This window comes from Labrus mixtus, chromosome 8, assembly GCF_963584025.1.
Source record: "Labrus mixtus chromosome 8, fLabMix1.1, whole genome shotgun sequence".
NCBI lineage: Eukaryota > Metazoa > Chordata > Actinopteri > Labriformes > Labridae > Labrus > Labrus mixtus.
The window spans coordinates 16,920,265-16,941,053 of record NC_083619.1 but is presented as its reverse complement, the minus strand read 5'-3'; the positions used below and the strand labels follow the sequence as shown (position 1 = coordinate 16,941,053).

The 20,789-nt window shown below is 43.7% G+C and overlaps 1 protein-coding gene across 6 annotated transcripts in view; it reads left to right on the top strand.

The window, feature by feature from the left end:
- The window catches only part of LOC132979177 (zinc finger protein 521), an 88,656-nt gene that overhangs the window by 51,538 nt on the left and 16,329 nt on the right, over positions 1-20,789 (top strand). For all 6 annotated transcript variants that reach the window (XM_061044756.1, XM_061044753.1, XM_061044755.1 and 3 more), the window contains one exon: positions 19,302-19,433. In XM_061044756.1, the coding sequence (XP_060900739.1) occupies positions 19,302-19,433 (132 nt within the window). The remainder of the gene's footprint in view (positions 1-19,301; positions 19,434-20,789) is intronic.

Genomic DNA, 20,789 nt, shown 5'->3' with positions numbered 1-20,789 from the left:
GGGGGAGTGATGGCTCAGGACATAAAAATTGGAGGAGATGAATTGTGTTATGTGGAATGAAGTTAGCAAGCATTACGGAATGAATTTAGTTATTCTAAAACTATACTTGGATTGTAGGTGCGTTACTCAGATACAAAATAAGCATTCAATTTATTATAGTTGAATTAACATACGGTAGTTTTTTGCCTGAAGAGAATCATGACACATATTTTTTCAATTATTTGGTAGTCTTTCAGTCCAAGATATTTATTTAAATCAATTCAGACTTTTTGTTACAGATTTAATCATAAAGACTTTAAAAGCTTAATTTATTGTTTAAGAAAGGTGTCTGGGTGTTTTATTCAACCTGGTTTGAAGCCTGGTTTGTGTGCATATGCACACATATAGACAGTGTTGAGCTGTACACAGCCTGGCTCAGCACCCTCTCAGTTTCAAATTGCTGCTTCATTAGGGCTTGGAAAAGAAACCCATGGTTACATTTAATCAAACCAATCGGTATGGCAGACCCACATAATCAATCACAATCCTCATCCAATATGTTACATTCTGTAACTACCAAGCTGGCTTGGAGAAAAGTCAATTATGGCTGCTCTCTCTGCTCCTCTGCCTGGGTTGCTGTGATATTATACAGTTTCTGCAGTTGTTTTCATTATGCAAACATGGACTGTGCATCTCGCATTCAGCCTTTCCTATTCATACAGCCATTTTCTATTTCCTCCTCTTTATGCTGCTACATCTCGTATGATAGATGGACAGAGGGTTTGTTGCGGAGTATATGTGTCGTTTCTGGAATAATCAAATAAACTATTAATGATTTTAGCTCTTAAACTTAAGCTGATGCTACACTGTGGGCTGCAGTCAGTGATCATGTTCATATGTTTCGTGTCTGTATGGGTCTCTTAGTATGAAATCATTCGGGGGGGTTTTCCATATTTTTACTCTCACCCTCATATCCTTGAATGCAAGCACTCACACACAAACACTGTAAACATACTCGCATACTGGACACACACTCATCACTCATCCATCAATTGTTTTCCTTCCTCGTTCCTCTACTTGTGTGTTCTTTCTCCCTAGCTTTTCACTTCAATGCTCATCCTTGTGCACAATCAACGTGCTTCATGTAATACACACAAGAAAGGAAACGCACAAAAGCACGCACACACAAGGTAGCTAGGTTGGTGGGGGCCACGGCTGCAGCTCTTCTGCGCAGTCCCAGAGTGGCTCCCGGGGCTCGGCTGCCAGTTGTTTGCCAGCGTCTCCGGGTGGAATTCATTCAAATTAAAGCGGTGGAATGAGGCCCGAGTCCCAGAATGCCTCGTCCCTCTCCTTCATCAGCATTCCGCCGATGAGAGTAATTAAAGCAGAAATTAATTCTGCTGTAAGCAGAGGAGCCACAGAATAACTGATATTAGAGGCTGGATGATGAATGCTTGGCATCAAGGGAGGTCTCAGGGGAGGAAGGGGAAATTCACAGATCTCTTTTTCTTTCTTTCTTTCTTTATTCCTTTCTTTCTCTATCGTTCTCCTTCCCCTCTCTTTTGCTCTATTTGTCCGTTCCTGTGTTTTTATTTCTTTGTTTTAAGTTGTCTACATTTTCCCTGTGTCTGCTCAACTCTTGCACCCTTCTCATCTCTATATTTCTCTCATCCTGTGTAGAAACATTTGTCCTTCCGCGTCAACTGAAGATTGCCACAGACAGCCAAAGCCATTGGTTTTAAGCATGACTGAAAACATCTCCACTAAGCCCCGTTTGCTCAGTAACAGTATTTCACATTCTGTCAGCGCCAGTGCTCTCATTTTCAGTCAACAGGCATATTAGAGTGTACTGATGCTGCAAATGCTAGCGTTTTGTTGTTTGTCAACAGAAGCCAAAATGGAGAATGCTTCCAGGTGAATTTTGTGATACCAGGGGCAGACTATGAGGTGTTTTGAAGATATGAAGCTATGAAGAATTATAAATCAATGTTATTGTTATTCAGAACGTGAAAAGCCATAGAAATGCATAATTTTTCAATTAGACTATGTATATAGAGTGGGCTTGGAGCTGAACACTACACTATGTATTATTTCCAAGACAAACTTTCTTTTTTCTCAGTTGAAGACCGAAGCTCTCCAGCTGATGTGATAGTCTAACCAGGATGATTCAATGATCCCCCACGTCCCCCGACGCTTTATTTTTGGATCAGCACATCTTTAGCAAGAGCAGTCACAAGACTAAAAGACAAACAACTGAACTCATGAAACACTGAGGGTAGATGGGGCTGTCAGTGAGCCTGTTTTCCTCTCTTAGAATCAAGTGGAATTGAACAAAGGTTAGCTCTATGGGGCTTTATGGTAATGTGATATACGATGCTGCCATGGAATTTGCCAATGCATGTCTTAGTACTGTCTTACTCCAAGGAGGGAGTGAATGGTAATTATGCTGACCTCTGCCCCTCCCTCTCTTATTCTGCCCTCAGGGTAAAAAGCCTGAGGAGCTAATAAACAATAGATAGATTTGTCTTGTTTGTATTTCAGATGCCGTACCCTTAATGACACACGAGACTGGTCTCTTTTTTGAAAAATAATGCATGCCAGGATGTGCTGGTTGTTGTATTACATTTTTAATTGGTTTGTGGAAGAATGTCTCAATCAGATGTAAATGAATTGGGGCTCAATGTGAGAGTTTCTGGCTGTTATTAAGAATTGAGCAGGTTGGCGTTGAGTGGAAACATTGCATGAATGATTAGGAACCATAAAGGACCCAAATACAAAGTAGATGCAAACTGTTGAAAGAGGCTGAACCACCTTCATACCTGTTGCTAATGCCAGGCTGTGATACTGAAAAGTTGAGGTTCAACTTGTACTGCCCAATTGTTATCAGTCTTTAGGGGAACAGACATGCAGTGTTTTTGATTGTTGATACACAGTACAAGGCACATTGTATGAAACAACAGATGGACTCCATACCACAACAAAAAGATGGTCAAATATGTATAATGTAATACAGTCTGCAAGAGAGACTTAAAAAACGTGTTATACTTTTATATAATCATTTTTTAATCAGTGAAACTGCTACATAAATACATGCTGTGATGCGCTTTAGTACTTGTTTAAAATGTGGGAAAAAACAGGTTGCATAATTTATAAAAGGATGTCTAATATTGCATTGAAACTCTTGAAATCTACAGAATAAAAGCACAATATCGCCCCACTCTTCCATGTCATTAGCCTTTACTGCTCTCGTAGTTCCTCTCTTTGGGAAACAGGATTTGAAGCAGGAAGCAAAAATAGTGTTCATACAGTAAAGGCATTTCCTCTAAATTATTTAGTGATGGTATCTTTTTATAGACCCAAGGCTTACCTATGGCCCTTACTAAAAGCTTGGTACTTAGCAGCAGTTTTTTAGAGTGTAGCTCGACAGTGGATCATGTTGCTGTAGAGCATGATATTTCTCTCCATCATTTAGGATGGCATTGTGTTATGAAAAGAGAGGGCACAGCTTGATGTCTGTCATGCTGGAAACGATGACAGCATTGTTTGTTTGTCTACTTTGTTCCGTACACCAATAAAAAACACTCAAAATGAAACCTTGGTGTAACGATGACCTTAAACGCAATGACAGTCTTTCCCATAACATTGTCCTGTCCAATAGTCCAGAACTCCCCAAGAGGCTTTACAGCAAGTCTAGGAGGAACCAAATGAGAGAGAAATCGATTACTTTCCTCTCTCCACTGTCTCTGCCCTGGCTGAATTACTGAAACAAGATGCTGCACTTAGAGGAGTCTTTGGAGAGGCAGAGGGAGACAGAACAAGAGAGGTGGGAGAGAGAGAGAGAAACACTTTTAGGGACATGGGTGCCATTTAGACCAGGACCCATCTTCTCTGAGAAAGCCACTAAAAGCAGTGAATGATCGTCTTCCTGTCCCTGTCCGGGAGGTGGTTAGCCTCCTGTGGTAAGGTGAATATACAACAAACACTCAGGTTTGAGGTCGAAGCAAGATCATTAAAAAGAATATTAATTCCTGAAGTTCAGACCTGACAGTCGTACAGATATGACTGAATTAGTTTGTCAACTTGGGCTATGTGTGATAGTTATGGTGCTTAAGACAAGGCCACACAGAGTCAATGTGCTGTTGTTTTCTGATTTCCTAATGTCAAATGGGTGTTGTTTAACATCCACACCAGATTTTATTGTCTGAACTATGAAGATGAAAATGAATCCCGCTCGTTTGGTAGACAGAACGTGGTGCTTAAGGGACCCAATCCCTGTAAGTGCCATTAAGTGGAAATTGCCGTTCACATATTCCAGTGGTTTGATTAATTACACTCTCTCATGTGCTTTCATAAAGGCCCAATGAAATATGGTGAGCAAATTGCATTGTGTTCCGGTATCCTGTTATGTAAAAGCAGTTTAATTATTGACACATGTTTTGCCACCTGGCAGGGGGAAAGGATGGTGGACATGAATAGATATCATACAATAGATAGTACGGACAGGCAGAGCTAGCACCAGAGATACCATGTGTTTCCATATCTGTGGATCAGTTTATGGCCCGTTTTTACCTCGGCTCAGGTTCATCTGCTGAATCAGAGCAGAGAGAAGAAGTGATCAGCCGGATGTGTCACAGTTGTAAGGGAAGCATTTTGTGGAAGTGACTGCACTTTAAAACCTGTTTTAACTTTATGAGGCAGGACTGCTTTTTGAAAGGTCTTTTCTAATGAAAAATGTTGTTAAGGAGATATTTCATGAAGGATACGTCGTCTCTCCAGGGGATTAAAGATCATATCTGGTTTTGTGTGATATCTTAAGATAGCTTTATTTGATCTCAGCACAGGCTTAGTAACTGACACACTTTGAATTTCAAGGAAGCAGTGTAAGAAGACAACAAGCAAATTTGCAGTTTTAAAATGGTTTTCTTAATCTTAAAGTCCAGTGCCCTCTACTGCCAAGGAGACCAAATAACACCAGTGTTAGGGTCCTGCTTCCCTTCTGTTGCAGCTAGTACTTAGGCTCCACTCTATTCTGTATTCTACAGTGTATGTGGAGGTATTAGCTCATAAAACCCTCCTACTGTCATATGAACCCGCAGCCGTCCCAGAGCTCTATATGAACAGCAGGGCTCTGATACTTAGTCCCAAGCTGTTCCTGTTTGCCCAAAACGATCAGGCCTGGCCTCATGCTCTCTACCTGATCTAGTTGACTGGGCTGTGTAAGTTAGGTAGGCAGTCCCTGTCTCCATCCCCCCCCTCCTCCCTCCCAATATGCACTTGGACCCAGGCTCAGGCTGCACCTTTTGTGTTCCACAGGGATAGGGGGGCCAGATGGAGGAATTTGATTAACCAGCAGTGGAGGACCAAATGTTCAATTGGATACAGAACCAGTTGGAAAGGCGGGAGGGAGCGAGGGATGAGGCAGGGTAGAGGGAGAAATCTAAAATGGTTGGTCATGTGCGCCGGCCAACACTTTCCAAAGGGGAGCCCAAACAGACACTGAGGTGTAGTAATGCAGAAGCCCTTTTCCAAGTACCAGCTGGGCCTTTTAGGAGTCTCTATCCCCACAGCAGACACTCGGCAGCCTCCGAGCAGCTTGACTTTACCATATGTGGAACTTTTTTATGCTCCACCTGGTTTCCCCAGGGGGCCCGTGCCACTGGGACGCTGGAGGCAGGTGAATTGCTCTTAATGCAAGGCACTGAATCACTGGGCCAACAACATGAGGGAAGTGCCTAGGGAGAGGAAATGGATCTGCAGAAAGACTGGCACGGACTGGCGTGACCTTGGTGCTTGTGCCCACTGCGGAGCAGTAAGAGGCCCAGTTACATGTTTTTGTGCCTCCTTTTACCCTCAACTCTTCTGTGATAGTAACATTTGTATTTCTTCTGTAAGATTATGTTTAATTTTGGGAAGTCCTTTTAAACTGAATGTAATCCATTGTTAACTGTAGGGCTCTGTTAATTTTCATTTAGCGCCTCTTTCCCAGTCGGGTTTCTCTTAGTCCCTTGTATTTAGCTTTTTGGTGTTTCAGATAATGGTACATTGATTTTGCAAAATTGGTTTAGTATGTCTGTATTATGCTAGACAGCATTTTTGTCAAAAACTTGCATTGGAAAACAAATACCAATTCACCCATTTACATCAACCTCTGGTGAAAGATTCCCTTTTGTAGCTTAAGAGCCAAGACCATCAGGACAAGTAGGTCGGATGAGAGAGCTATTGCCTGGACCATGGGGGTGTGGTCACTCTCCTGCCTGCACCTGTCTCACCGAGTCTGTGGCACAAAGCCAGAGGTCAGGGGTCACCACAGGAGGCTGTCAAGGTCAAAGGTTTATCACTCTCTGAGGGGTCTTGGAGCCATCACTCAGACCCTACAGTACACACGATTTGCCCAGACGAGTTTTTTTTCTTCCCCCACTTTTTCTAATCCTTCCAAATGGCTCGGGCAAAACTCCTGACAGCAGCAAGAGAAACAAACTGTGGGGTGTGGAGCCCTAAGCCATCAGCTGGAGATTTCACTTTGAAAAGATTCCCTTTTTACTCACTGCCCTTTTCCACCAATCAGAGGGCCCTGCCAGAGTCCAGGCACCCAGAGCAGCTGCCCTCTGACCCTACCAGCGGTTGTTGGTTTATTTTGTTTGGGCATTTTCTAGAGGATGGGGCTGTTTTTGACAGGTCAGGCAGCAGGATTTGGATGAGGTCTTTAGCAAAGACAGCCAGAGAAGGAGAATTTCACAGCCCGAGAAAAAGGCTCAAGCTACCCGTGGCTGGTGCTGCAAGTTCCAGTATTACACTCATATTGCTGGAGAGGTTGTCATATTCATTGAGACATGTGGAAAATGGCCCATTTTGGGGGGAAAAGAGGGGCCATCATGCAAAGTCAATTCCACCAAGCAGACAGAAATTCCTCGATACCCCTGTTTATGCAGCTGTGCCCTCTGATCAAATTACACTAGCCCTCTTGCAGCTCCCACACCCCCCTTTTACCCCTTTAGCTGTCCCTCCAAACTCCCTCTGAATGTGCCAGGAGCCTCAGATGGGTCGCCCACTCATGGGGGAGAATAGGAAAAGGTAAGAAGACATGAGGGGGCACATAACCCAGAGTTTCACCTACCCGCAGAAGTAATTGGGGCAAAGCCACGACGCTTCCATGGGTCAGAGGAGGGGCCTGTCATCTGAGGGGCACATAGGGGCAAGCAAAGGAGGCACATCCCCAGAGAAGTACTAACCGTCATGCTGTAGCACCAACTCTGACAGACCGGGGGGAATGGACCCGCTGCATCGAGCCTGTCAGCTGTTCCAGCAGCACAGTGCGATTGCGGAGCCCTCCATTGGGACAGTATTACTGAAGGCTTTTCTTCTCTGCCTCTGTTTTATTTTTTGGGTGGGAAGGGCAGGGTTGCAAGGCTGTGTGCGAGAGGGGGTGTTGAGGGGTATAATTGAGAGCACAGAGGGAGCTTCGTCTCTCCATCTTATGATTTGGAGGTGAAGACAAGCGCCCTCGGGGGCCCCCTGTCAGAGCTTTTGGGCGCGCTCGCTGCAGACTTCAATAAAAACACACAAAAAGAATTCCCCCACAAGGGCGCCCGGCTGAATTGCTGACGCCAATGTAAAAGATTCCGTTTTCTGTGAATCATTTAGTACGCGACCCTGAGCTCTCTACCCAACGTGACAATAACAGGAACCCCCAACCACACACACACACACACACACACACACACACACACACACACACACAATCCACCCCCCTAACTGTGAAAAAATGAAAATTGCAGCAAACCCAGAGAATGCCAAATTTATGTTTTTTTCACACATACAATTACACACATCGATCACCCTCTGCCACTCCTCCATTTTCCTCTTCCCCTTCCACCTCTCACTCCTCTTTTCTTCTTTCCTCTCACTGTATTCCTGTCATGACAAATGTCAAACACAGTCCGTTAGGAGAGTGTTTTTTCTTTCTGGTAACCAAGAGCTTGCCAAGTTGAATGTGCGCTGGGACAAGACTGCTGCGGAAGCATCACATTGGAGCATCAGCATCAGATATTTCTGTGAAAGTAACAGAAATGTTTGAAGGTGTTGTCACAAGCTCACAGGTTCCTGCTGTTTGTGTGCACCAGAGGGAAATGGCGCCTTCTCACCCCTTTTGTCTCCTCCCTCCCTATTGTTGTTTTTAAACTTATTTCTCTGTTTGGTTGTTATCACTTTTATTGTGGTTAAGAATCTCAGCATGGCTTTTTCTGAGGGTTTTGACAGAGGGGGTCGTTGTTGTAGTCAGAGTTAAAATTAGAGGAGTTGCTTTTCTGTGTGACTTGGAGACATGTCATCTTCTAGAAGCGGTGGGGAGTCTGTCAGTCACAGCCATGGTGTGTTTTAATCATCTCTGTCCCACTTGGAGACGCGCTGACGGTTAGAGTGAGGGTTCCCTCCCCTGGACAATACCAGTATGCTAGAATCTCATACACTCTGATGTCAGACGTAGGAACCAGTTAAGAAATATGAGACGTTTCTTCCTCAAGTTAATCCTACAAATTCAATGGGGGAATAAGGCAACGTCTGGTGAATTTGAAGACGTATCACAAGTGCGTTTGAAGGTTTTTGTGATCTTTCAAGCAGTATGACAGCTTGAAGGAGATTGGCAACAAAATAGCAGGAGTTTGTCACTATAAAAAGAGAGTGAGGCTGATAGAATAATCAAAACCCACGACATCTTAGAAGCTTAATGAGCGAGGGCTCCCCCCAAGCGAGCAATAATAATAGTGTTTTGTAATTCTATAGCACTTTTAATAATACTCCAAGGTATTTTAAATAGGCATTTCTTTGTAAAGAAAAGTAGGTTAGACTGCACATGATAATTTCCATAATGTGATGAAGGAATTGAGTCTTTACAGTGATTGTACATCCAAAAGTGAGAAAATGTGCCACAGAGTCAGGCTTTCAATTTTTGTTAATCCTTCCCTGATCAGCCGCCACTCTACACCCATCCAGCAAACCCTCCTTTAACCCCGACCCCCGTCTGTGCATGCTCCCCACAGACCTTTAAAGAGATATGGCCTCTCATTTCTGAGAGCATCCTCTGACAGTCTTAATGGACAAGTAGTCTCTCTACAAGACCAGGAGAGCTCTCGCTGAAAACACCACTCTGGGTATGTCTGGGATAAGTACTGTTTTCTCTTCTACCGTCTAAAACACATCCAAGGCTGTTTATGGGCAGAAATTAAACCGAGCCATCAAACAGCAGTGAAGAAGGGAGATGGAAAAACGGAGGGGAGATTCTTTGCTTTACAGGACAAAAAACTTAAACAAAAACTTGCAAATGATATGTGTGTATTCATCGAAAAAAATGAAGATATTAGAAGATAAATAACTTTTTTAATTAAGTAAAATAGATGTAAAAGTTGTTAAATCTAACTCTTAATATATTTTGTAATTGCAGCTAGAGCCAGAGGAGATTTACATTTTAAGCATTTAATGTTCACTCGAGTGATGTACACCACTAAATTGAGCTTTAAACAGAAGTACTTAGAGAAATATTCCTATAAGCCCCTAAGCAATTAGTCCAGCTGCCCGCCTTTGTCCACCTACCCATTGTGTTCTTTGTAGAAACCATTCTCTTATACCTCCATTTACTTCATCCTTGGAGACGCCATTGGAAATCCAGGGCTCCGAGTTGAACCCACAGTTGGTTTAAGTGTAATGAAATGTATGTCATGTCTCCGGCTCTCTCCCTCTGGCTTCCCCTCACCCCTGGCCCCCTGAAAGCACTGCCTTTGACAGGAAGGCCTCTGTGGCTTCTTCTGCAGTGATCTTTAGCCCCTTCAGGTCCCATTGACTATTTCAGGACATCACTGCGATTTGAGGGTGGACTCAACCGTTCACGCATGCTTCAGAGCATCGACTGAGAAGAAAAATAGACAGAAAGATGGATTTGAAGTCTCGTACGACTAAACCAGGCCTCTGGGAAATCCTACCCTGATGCTTGGCCATATAAAAAAAAAAAAAATGTTATCCTCTAAATAATCTTTTATTGTATGCGCAATGAAAAACACCAAGTCTGCAATGCTTATTATACATGCTGTGCATATGTGCTCTTTTACGCTTTATTTTGTAGATTTTCTGTTTTGTGTGATCTGCCCCATATTGCACACATAAAAGAAACTATGGCAACAGAAGTCAGGTGCGGTTTTCCAAAAGGACTCAAGCTGAGCCATTCCAGATGATGCACATTTAAATTTGAACATACATCGACTTTGTCCCTAGTAGCTGTTTATTCATCATATATTCAATCTTTATGCAGATGATGGCGCACAATTCATGCATGGATCACTTAGCCTGCATTCGTAGTGTGTGTGTGTGTTTATGAGGCCATTTTCAATCACCTGAACCTTTTTTAAATGTGTGAGTGTGTGTGTGTTCCCATATGTACATCCGTGCGTGAACCTGTGTCTGTGCATGGACATTGCAGCTTGGAGAGAGTGTGCATGTCCACTATATTAGACAGAACGTGTGAGGGGTGCCTCAGCATGTGCGTACTGCTGTCTGTTCAGAGCTCTCAGCACCAGCAGGGTGCGCCATTCCAATTTACCCGTCAGCCAGGGAGGTGGGGGGTAAAGCGCGGGGCATCGCTGTCGGAGATTTCACATTCGAGGGACGAGATTACCAGTCAGGGGACCCCTGTGTGGAGGTGATGAGGGAGGGAGACTGCAGGGGCACAGTGAGGGGGAGTTGGGACTGTCGGGGGACGGGGGAGTGGTGGGGGGGGGGGGCTCAACTCAACACCACCTTGGAATCCGTGGGCTCTCTGTTTTCTGGGGAGAGTAGCTGCCAAGCTGCACATCTGTTTGACACCAAGCGCTGTGGTATAGCAGAGAGGGGCTGCCTGTCCAAATTCACATCTCTTCGCTCTCTAGTTTTGTCTAAGCATCTGGACAACGGCTGTAGCTCTGCCTCTTTAGAGATCCTTGACAATTATGTGTCATGTAGAATTTCAGAAAAAGAAATCCAAAATGAGAATGCCAAATTTAAAATGTATTAAAGCATTTCTTACTTATTCTGCTTTTTTTTTATTTATTTCTACCTGCAGTAATAACATACACAAAGTGTGTCTTGAAACACTTTAATATAATCATGGAAATGTAAAATCATTTTGAGTAGTTACTCAGCCTGTGTTTGAGTGTTGGCCAAGTCAACTCCGGCTGCTCCAGAGGCTCTGAAGCCTGTTGGGGAGTCGGGACATTCCAAACAGCATAACTCATTCTTTACACCCTTTCTGCTGCCATTAGTTAATTATATGCAGGTGTTTTCCTTTCTTAGTTTTTTTTTGTAGATCTAATAAAAATGTAACTATACCTACATAACGCTTGGTAGATGAAGAAAAGAAAGGGGAAACGGTGCTGTGAAGTGGCTGAATGTGCTGTGTGAAGCAAATTATTGCCCCCATGTAGATTCATCAGTTCTCCCTGCTGGATTAAGGAAGGGCCTTTCTAATGAAGTTCGCCCCGTCAAAATGAAGGGACTAATTCTGATTTAGCTGAGGTAATGAACTTCCCCTCTCCTAGTGAGAGCAGCACCATGGGGCGAGGAAAGAGAGGTGGTTGTGTAGTGAAGAGGGGGGGGGGGGGGGGGGGGGGCAAAGGAGAGTGGCAGCAATAGGGAGAGGGAGAGAGGTAAGACGAAGACGAGACAGGAGAGAGAGATAGAGAGAGAGGAGGCTAGGTGGAGAGTGAGAAAAAAATTATGCAAAACGCCTGTCTCGTATTTGCTGAGATGTATTAAATTTCCTGTGCGGGTGCCTGTGTTATATAAAATTATGCTAATGTCTCGCGGCCCGCTGCGAATGGCGGCTTGCTGGTCCTGAGCATGCGTGGCTGGCCGCTACACGGAGCGCGCTCAGTGGGACTCAGCTTTTCTATTAAGGAAAACCTCTAGACACCTGATGATGAATTCTCTCTCACCAAATGTTCCCCCTTTTTTTTGTCGAAAATATGAGCGCTTTTCTAAATGACTTTGGAGAGCCTGGCGTGGCACTCGGCGGCCTGCGTCAAGCAGGGGGAAGGGGGTATGAGGGGGGGGGTCCCTCTGCAGCAGGCTAAGGGAGTCAATTAAGGCAAGCACTGATAATTATAAGCCGGCAGAACGCAGGGGCTGGCTAATTGTACAGTGTTCCATGCCGTGAGCTCAGCCGAGGGGCCTCTCGGCAACGCACTCTTTTCCCGTTCCTTTGTGTGGACCATGGATCCCATAGAGCCACATACCTCAGTCTGACAATACCACAGCGAGGCCAGCGAGCATGTGCCCGTAATTAACTTTTTACATTCAGGCCACTCACTCTTTTGAGACGTGAAAGAGATTCCAGTTTGATTCACACATCATTTCTTCTCTCCTCTTTGCTGGAAGGAAGTTCTTTTTATTCCCATTTCACTGTTTCTTTGCTTGTTAGTATATTTTTGTTCTCACTTTGCATGGCAACTTTCATTGAGCACTGGAGTCTTGGAAAGTCAGGGCATAGTCACTTGACCTTTATTTCCACCTAAAAAAGAAAAAAAAAACTGCAGTTTAGAATAGGCATGTAAAGAGTAAATTAGAGCATTTCAGAATTGTGTTTGTGTGGCTGCAGGGGGTCCGGCACTTTCATGCAATCCATCTCGGCAGCCTGCACTGTTTGTCCCCACTGGACCTCCATACCTGCCTGCAGCTGCAGTGCCTACACATCATTCGTTAACTAGTATTCGGCTCTTGCCTTTGTTGTTGTGGATTTCTCCCTTCCCCTTTTTTTTCTTTTTCTTTTTCTGCCTCTGTGACCTACACACTGTTCATTTGACCGAGTTTTAGACATTGTGTGTTCCAGCTGTAAGAATAACAGGTAATGTTGAGGCCAAATGCAAAATTTTGCCTCTCCTTAAAAAAAAAAACTCCTCCACTAAATACCAGCTTCATCTGGTTTAAAGGACCAGTGTGTAAGATATCTACTGAATTAAATCATAAAATTACCTGACTATATCATCAGACATTACGGAAACATGCTATGTTGGAGTGCTGGTTTCTCTGACAACACTGCAGCAGCCAGTATGTGCTCCTTCTAAATTTCGATTTCGGTCAGAAATGTATTTGTGTGTCTGTAGAAGGTAGGCGGTTTTGAGGCACCCCTACATGGCTGTTTCGGATGCCCATTGGTTTGCCCGGCAAAAAGCAGATCAACAGGTGTTTCAGCGATGGAAGTGGGCAAGCAAACTGGTTCAGAATATAACTGATTCCACCAGACCTAAAAGCCTCTGCGTTTTTATAATATGTTCCATGACTAGACAAGTGGTCAAACTAGGATAAATATTGGAGATGCGTTTAAAAAATGGAGAGAGGTTAGAAGACAGAAAGGACGCTGAAGCTTCATTGTCCCCGACATGGCAACCTGCATGCACATCGACAGGAGGAGGGGGCGGGGGGAGACAGAGCTCTCTAATGTTTTGAATTTAGACTGCAGTACCTGTTTTAAACGCTACATGTCAGAGTTACATATTGCTCCTTTAACCAGCAAGTATGCCTTTGGGAGAATTATACTATAATACTATAAATCTTAAAAGCAATTTATACACACAAAAACGATTATACAGTACCAGGCATGGTATGACCACCATGAATCTTTTTCTTACTCTTTGATACAGGTGAGTCACAGTGGATGTATAATTTACTACAAATATAGGATTATATATGGAAAATATATGATCTCGTATATAATAGAAATGATCTCTACATGTTAGAGAATCAGATGTAACAATGTTGCAACATCAAAATTAAAGATACAATATCCAATAACAACATCCATCCACGGTTCTCCTTGATATCACGCTGCTGTTTGCTATGATGCCTAATGAAAGATATGCACAGAAAAATATAATGCACAGCAGGTTCTTAAAGAGGTTTCTGATATCAAATGATTTAACTTAATAATGATGCCAATCAGTGTTTTTCTCTCATATGTCTCTAATATTAATCAAACAGCAATTACTTTAAGTAATTTATTTACAGGTTAAAAAAATCACAGTATTGTTAAACACATGCACAAGGGTTCTTGGCAAATAACTCAAGTGGAAATGTCTGCTGTTTGTGTTTATTTTAGAGGGAGGGAGAAATGTCCTTATGCTTTTGTCCCCCATGTTTAGGGAGCGTCAAAAGGTGTTCAAGTCGACTAAACCTTTTGTAAGATTCATTCAAGCGTTACTCATGTTTATCTTGACGCAGAAACCATGTCAGTTGGTGTTTTCTACCTCTGGCCCAGTAGCCAAGGGAGCTGTGAGGCGGTTAATGTAGGCGCTCAGTGGCTGATACTAGCACGAGCCTAGCTCCTGCTCTGATTAGCACCTCCAACGAGCTGCCATGCATCAGAGCTGACATTCTCCCAGAGACTTGTTCCCCCAGAATCCTTTGCACTTGCTGTGCGAGGGCGTTGCTACTACTGACATGTCACAGCCAACAATCTTGCCTCAGCCCTCCTTATCTCTCTGGAGGTTGGAAAACAGCATCAGGCATGCACAAAAAACCCAGGACCCTGACATGGCTTTGGTACCTCGCTAAGCTTTCCTTTTACTTTTCACATTTCCCTTTTCCGACACAGAATATTTCTCTATCATGCCCACTTCCCTACAGCAAACTGCAGTACAGCTTCTTTTTTCATGCTGTGGTAGTTTTCCAATCTCTTTGTTTTTATTAGCGAGCACTAGCGAGCACCACATTTCCATCACTGTCGGTGTAATACATTAACTCTTTGATAGAATGGGGTGAGTTTCAAAGGTGCCGTGATTAAATCATACTTTAATTTTTTTTTTTACATTTTTCACTTCGTTCTCTCTGTCCTTCTCAAACTGTGGAGGCAGGAAATAGATATTAGCAGTGTTCCCCCAGGCGCCAGTTCTCCAATCAGCTTTGGTCCAGGGGGAGTCCTTCCCTTTGCGCTCCCACCTACCACCTTCCCACCCACCCATATACAGCATTCTCCAGCCCTTAATGGTTGTAGTTCTTCTGAAATGAGTTTGTTCCTTATGAGCATTGCTTCTACCTCAAGAGAGCACACCACACGGAGGTGGAGTCAATTTGTATTCACCCATAATTCCCTGGGCCTTAATCACTCTGATTTTCCCCCCATTATCTGTTAATGGATAGTTCCCGTGGAGAGAAGAGAGAAGTAAACCCACCTACTGTTTACAGGCCTGAAGCTGTCTACTCTGCTACCATCCACAATCCCACAGTGGGTTGTATATACAGCAGCGAGTCTGCTGAAAAACCAAATCTTCTCAGTTTATTAGCATACAACTCCAACATCAGGCTGAATATAAGGAAGCAGATGGTAGAACGGAAAGCTAACTCTTGCAGAAGGTGAAATTCCTCATTAACAAGATTGCCAGTATTTTTGATGTTTGCAATGTTTGGCATTTTACAAACACTGACCCGCTAGTTTGACTGGACGAGCTTTCATTACAGTGTTCTATAAAGCTTTCCCAAAACAACCCATCCCTGCCTACTAAATATTCTCAATTTGTTCTCCCACTTGTTTACTTGTTACTTTCAGCAGAAGAAGTGCTTTGATTGATGTCCTTAATAACATTTGTTTCGAGTGTGCTGCTTTGGCGACATGAGCAGCATGGGTCCCTGTAAGAGTGAGCTTCAGAGAACCATTCACTTTGCCCCCAGAGATGAGTGTAAATCTAAGTATCAGATTTTTCTCTTTCAAAGCCAAATGCTTAAAGTGATCCTGATCTCCTCTTCAATTCAAACAGCTCCTCTGTCGAATTGTTTAAATATAGTAAGGGGCAGTGGTGGGGGACTGTGGGGGGTGTTGCTGGAGTAAGCAGAGGGAGAGTTTTTAATTAAGAAATGCCCTGTGTTATACTTTACACTCTGTTATAAGAAACTTAGACTGCCTTTAGTTACTTCAGTTCCAGTCTTTCACTCACTGTCAGTGCATTTGAGCAAACTTAAGACATCTCTTTAAAATTCGTAGACACCTTTACTGTAGCACTGCCCTAAATACAGTATACCCAATTCAATACGCTGCAGCCTTTTAAATGTAACATAAAGAGTTCACAAAGCTAAGCAAGCCAGACCTGCAAGCCCCAGTGTCCCAAACAACCTTCAACAACACATGAACTTCAGCCCAGAAAAAAAAAAAAAAAAACAGCACAAAGAAATAAAGACCACTCTTTTTGAGAGTAGTTTTTCCTCTCTCCCTCCACCTCTCCTGTCCTCCACATGGGAGAGATATTAGGCGTTTGTGTTTTAAGGAGCTGTGAAATACATAAACCATGAGCCACAGGAACGCAAGGCCCTGTGGATATGCAGATGGGCTTACTTTGCTGGTGTCAGGGATGCTTAGAGGGGAGCAGGCACAGGAGCAGTTCTCATCTAAAGGATTTTCTTAGGAGTGCAGAGGGACAGGGTGGCGGCAGCGGAGAACACTCGGGAGACTCAGAAACTCAGAGTCGTAGGAGGGAGGGAGAGAGAGAGAACTAGAGAGAACCGACAGTCCCCTGTGGCCCTGTAACTATATCCAGAGTCTGCTCAGTGCATAGAGAGGTGGGTGGGGGCTCACACAGGGCCGTGCTGATTGGGCAGCCCTGGAGAAGGGCTCGGGGAATGACAGGAAGTGACCTCAGCCCAATGAGGGAGCTATAGGGGCGAGCGAGCTGACTTCCTCCCTTGGCTCTCACTAAGAAACAGGCTGCCAGCCTGATTCAACCCCTGTTACATCGAGTACAAACCCAGCTCTAGACAGACTGCATTACAGCCACTAACATAGCACGTTAACCCATGACTCACTCTCAGCCAAACATCATAGCTCTGTCAATCAGTTTGATATATCTATATCTTTTTAATTAAAACTATATATATAAGTAATCAATTGATCAAAAGGAATACGTTAGCCTCAGGCCACATCAGGATTGGAGAATTTATTTTCAAACAGACATACAAATATTCAACTGTATTTCATGATTTTTTTTTTGTTATTTTAAACAGAATAATAACTTACTTGTCCTCCATATTTGAAGCATACTGTATTGAAATGGCTCTGCTATTTTTTTCTCTTGATGCACCTGCTCACAGACACAAACACACACATGCACGCACACAAGGTCAGGCAGGCAGGTGCAGAGTTATCTGCATAATGAAGCATGCCAGGTCTCCAAAGGGACAGCGTTGTGCTCTGGGGTCAAATGAGGGCTGCACATATGGCAGAAGAAGAGATCTGTGAACCCTGCAGCAAGCTTGACCTCAGTGTACACCGTCACACACACAAGCAAACTGATCGCTGATCAAAGAGGGCAGTGATCCTCCTGCCGGCTGCATGGATGCGCTTGTGCCAACACACCCCCCCCCCCCCCCCCCCCCCCCCCCTCCCCCCCACTCCTCCTTTTCTAATGCCTGCTGCTACACCGAGACGCACATGTAGGCTGCAGAATATCTCATTTGTCAAATGCATTAATGCAGAAGCCACCAATAGCTCATTCCCATTTTAGCTTCCATGAACTGCTTTACCTTTTAACTAGACAGAACAGTGTGCTGATGTTTTTGTTTTGGGCTGCAGACACCTCTTTATGTTATATACTACTATGCCATATGTTTATGTTATTGAGGAAAGACTGTAAAAGAACATGTGGTTATATGTTCCAGTTTAAGTTTTATATGTATACACTCCCACTGTTTCTTTTGGCAGTTCAGGAGATGTTTCCATCCCCTACTCCTCCTGAACATTTCATGGGTCATTGGGTTGCTGTTGTCAGTATTAGTCAGATCAGTCTAGTGCAGAAACATATACTACTACACCTCCACTTAAGATCCATCAGGCTAACACCATGCAGTTTAAAAATACAAGTGTATCTTAGTTTTTGAACGGCAAACCTTTTTTAACATTCTTCTTTTTGTTACACACTAGTTTTTCTGTTTTTTGTTTTTTTTATTCTGTCGCATAAGATTAGCTTTCAGTTCAATTGTACACAAATAAGAAAATGAGTGGCAGACATAAATGGTTACAATAAATTAAAATGGATATGTTATTTTAGTATAATATTTGATAAAGAAACGATTAATTACAAAGCAGTTACTTATGTGATAACCTAACCCACCGCTAATCGAACAGTTCAAAGCTGATTCAGGTGAGCTTTTAGTGGTCAAAACAACTCAAACATTTAGAACAAGTCAACTTCCTGGTAAACAAAAACCAGACATGTCTTGTCCATTACTGGTTAACATTTTTTTATATACTGTAGAAGTACTTGCAGCAGACATGTTTTACTAGATCCGCCCAAAGTATCCTCTATTAACCCTCTGCTCACATCCTGGAGAGCTGGAGCCAGTCATGGCCAGCTAGCTTTAGCTGCATTGTGTATTCCTGCTTCTCTTACCCGGGGTCTAAGCGGTGGGCACTGGGCTGTAGAGACCCGGGGATAAACCTCCAGATGAGTCCCCAGCGTATCCATCCACCCCACCCGGCTTTTAGAAGCTGGCCTAGTGTCAGTGTTGGCAGGAGCATGATAGAGCACTTGTCCAGCCCCGTGCATGGCAGAGTGAACAGGCCTTTTATTGACCAAAGGAGATGGGCAGCTCTCTGGAAGTCTGACTCAGCAGATTGTCGAGCTGCAAATGAGTGTGCAGGTTCACAGTCTAAACAGCATTTATTTGAACTATCAGTGGCCTTGACTGAGGTAGCCTAACGTTAGACCTTCAGGGAATTCTAATGCTGCACGGACAGGCGGGGAATCTGTAGTGCTCTGTATAAAAATTGGTGACATTCTGTAACAGAGAGTTGTTTTGTAATCCTTGAAATGTAGTAATACGCACTCCAAAGAAGTGATCGAGATGATTTGGTGCCATTAAATGAAAGACCCAAAGCTATTTTCTGATTTTTTGTTTTTGTTTTTGTTTTTGCAGTAATAATAATGATCCTCTGCATTATCTGAATGTGACTCTTTGATTTTCTTGATATATTTTGATTCACCCTCTGCATAAAAATGGCTGTTTCCTTAGTTAAGACATCATTCAAATACATTTGAATTTGCATATGCCAAATTTTTTTTATTTTTGCATCTAAGCTAATCAAAAAAGGTGACGCTCACCATGTTCAAAGGGCAAAACCTCGTCTGAGCGATTAGGTACCTGGCTGGTCATCTAATTTATGCCTGATGTGAGCAGATCACACCTTACATTAGTTCTTGTTCGAGTCATGACAATCACATTCAGGAAAAAAAAAAATTAGAAACAGTCCTGTGACATTCTTGCGCTGCTTGTTTTTCTTCTCATGATCTTTTTTGTGTTTTTTTGTTTTTTCTTCGCTGCAGAGGAAGGACTGAACCATGAATGCAAGCTCTGTAGTCAGTCATTCGACTCGCCAGCGAAGCTTCAATGCCACCTGATCGAGCACAGCTTTGAGGGCATGGGAGGAACCTTCAAGTGCCCTGTCTGCTTTACAGGTGTGTACTGCGTGCATGTGTTTGTGTATCATGGATTTTCTGACCCAACACTCTCTTTAAAGGCTGCAAGGGGTTGATTTTTTTTATCCTTACATTTCAGTGACATTTCTCAATATGCAAAGCTTTGCATTTCCTCATTCTCTTTTTTTTTTTCTAATTTGAAAAGCCAAATGGGTTCTAAATGAGTTGGGAAAGGTCAAGCAAGCAGGTCGGCTAAAGCTGAGAGCAGTTTGCTGCATGTGGCTTTTTTATTTAGTCAAATTGCCTCTAAATCAAGGCCAGAGAAGTGTCACGAGGTGAGAGTGGGGGGAACAGAAAGAGAGCAGGGGGGAAGACGGTGTGAGCTGAGGGGAGAAGGGGGGATGGAGGAGTGGGGGAAAGAAAAGGAGATGTGCTAATTGTGGATGGCAGTGGTGCTGATAGCTGTAATGATCTCATCTGTCTCTGTGCGTGGAGGTGGAAGGACCAGACTCCTCCTGAGAGGATAGCGCCCTCCTTCAGTGTCAACAGGGTTAACTATCTCTATAATGAAATCTGCAAAGTCGTTAACTTCAGCTCTTCACTCTTTCTCCCTTCTCAGCTCTTTACTCTTCCTCACACTTTTTGGGTCCTCAGCTCATTTCCCTCTTTTTCGCTTCCTGAAACCCTGCTTACTCAACCATCACCCAAAACAAACAGAATCTTTTCTCCTCCAGTTATGGCGTTAACTAGTATCATTAGCTCAGGTTTCATATTTTGCTTAAATGTCCTAAACAGTTTTTACCTTTGCATCCACTGCAGCTCCTTATTCATTTCCTTCTCTCTACTTCGCCTCTCCCTCCTCCCTACTCTACCTCTCATTGCTGTTTTGGCCTTATCTCTCTTTTAGCAGAAGCCTATTGATATATCCCCACTCCGAATCCCCCCTCCGCACCTCACAGGGGTCTGGGCATTTAATATACAGAGCATGCCTCCTTCATCTGAGCCTTCATTTTCCACCGCCAGCTTTGACAGACAGGTCCCTCCTCTCCCTCCGCGTCCATATCGATCACAGTGCATGAGAGAGAGGGATGCTGGGAGGGGAGAGGGAGGAGGCAGAGTGCACCCTCAGGACAGTGGTCGCAGAGCAGACAGACAGATGGGCGAAGGCCTATGGTGGTGGTGGTGGGGAAGGCAGGCTGTGGAGAGTTTCGATAGACTGAAAGGCCTCCCTCTGTTGGGGATGCAGGGGACAGGCAGACTGAAGGAAAAGGAGGAACTGAGCGTTTGGCCGACAGCTGCCCTTGAATATATTTCTTCAAGTTGAGGCTGGTATAAAATAGAGAAAAGGCCTTGTACTTTTACAGCCTCCCATAAACGTATTTATTGTATATTCTT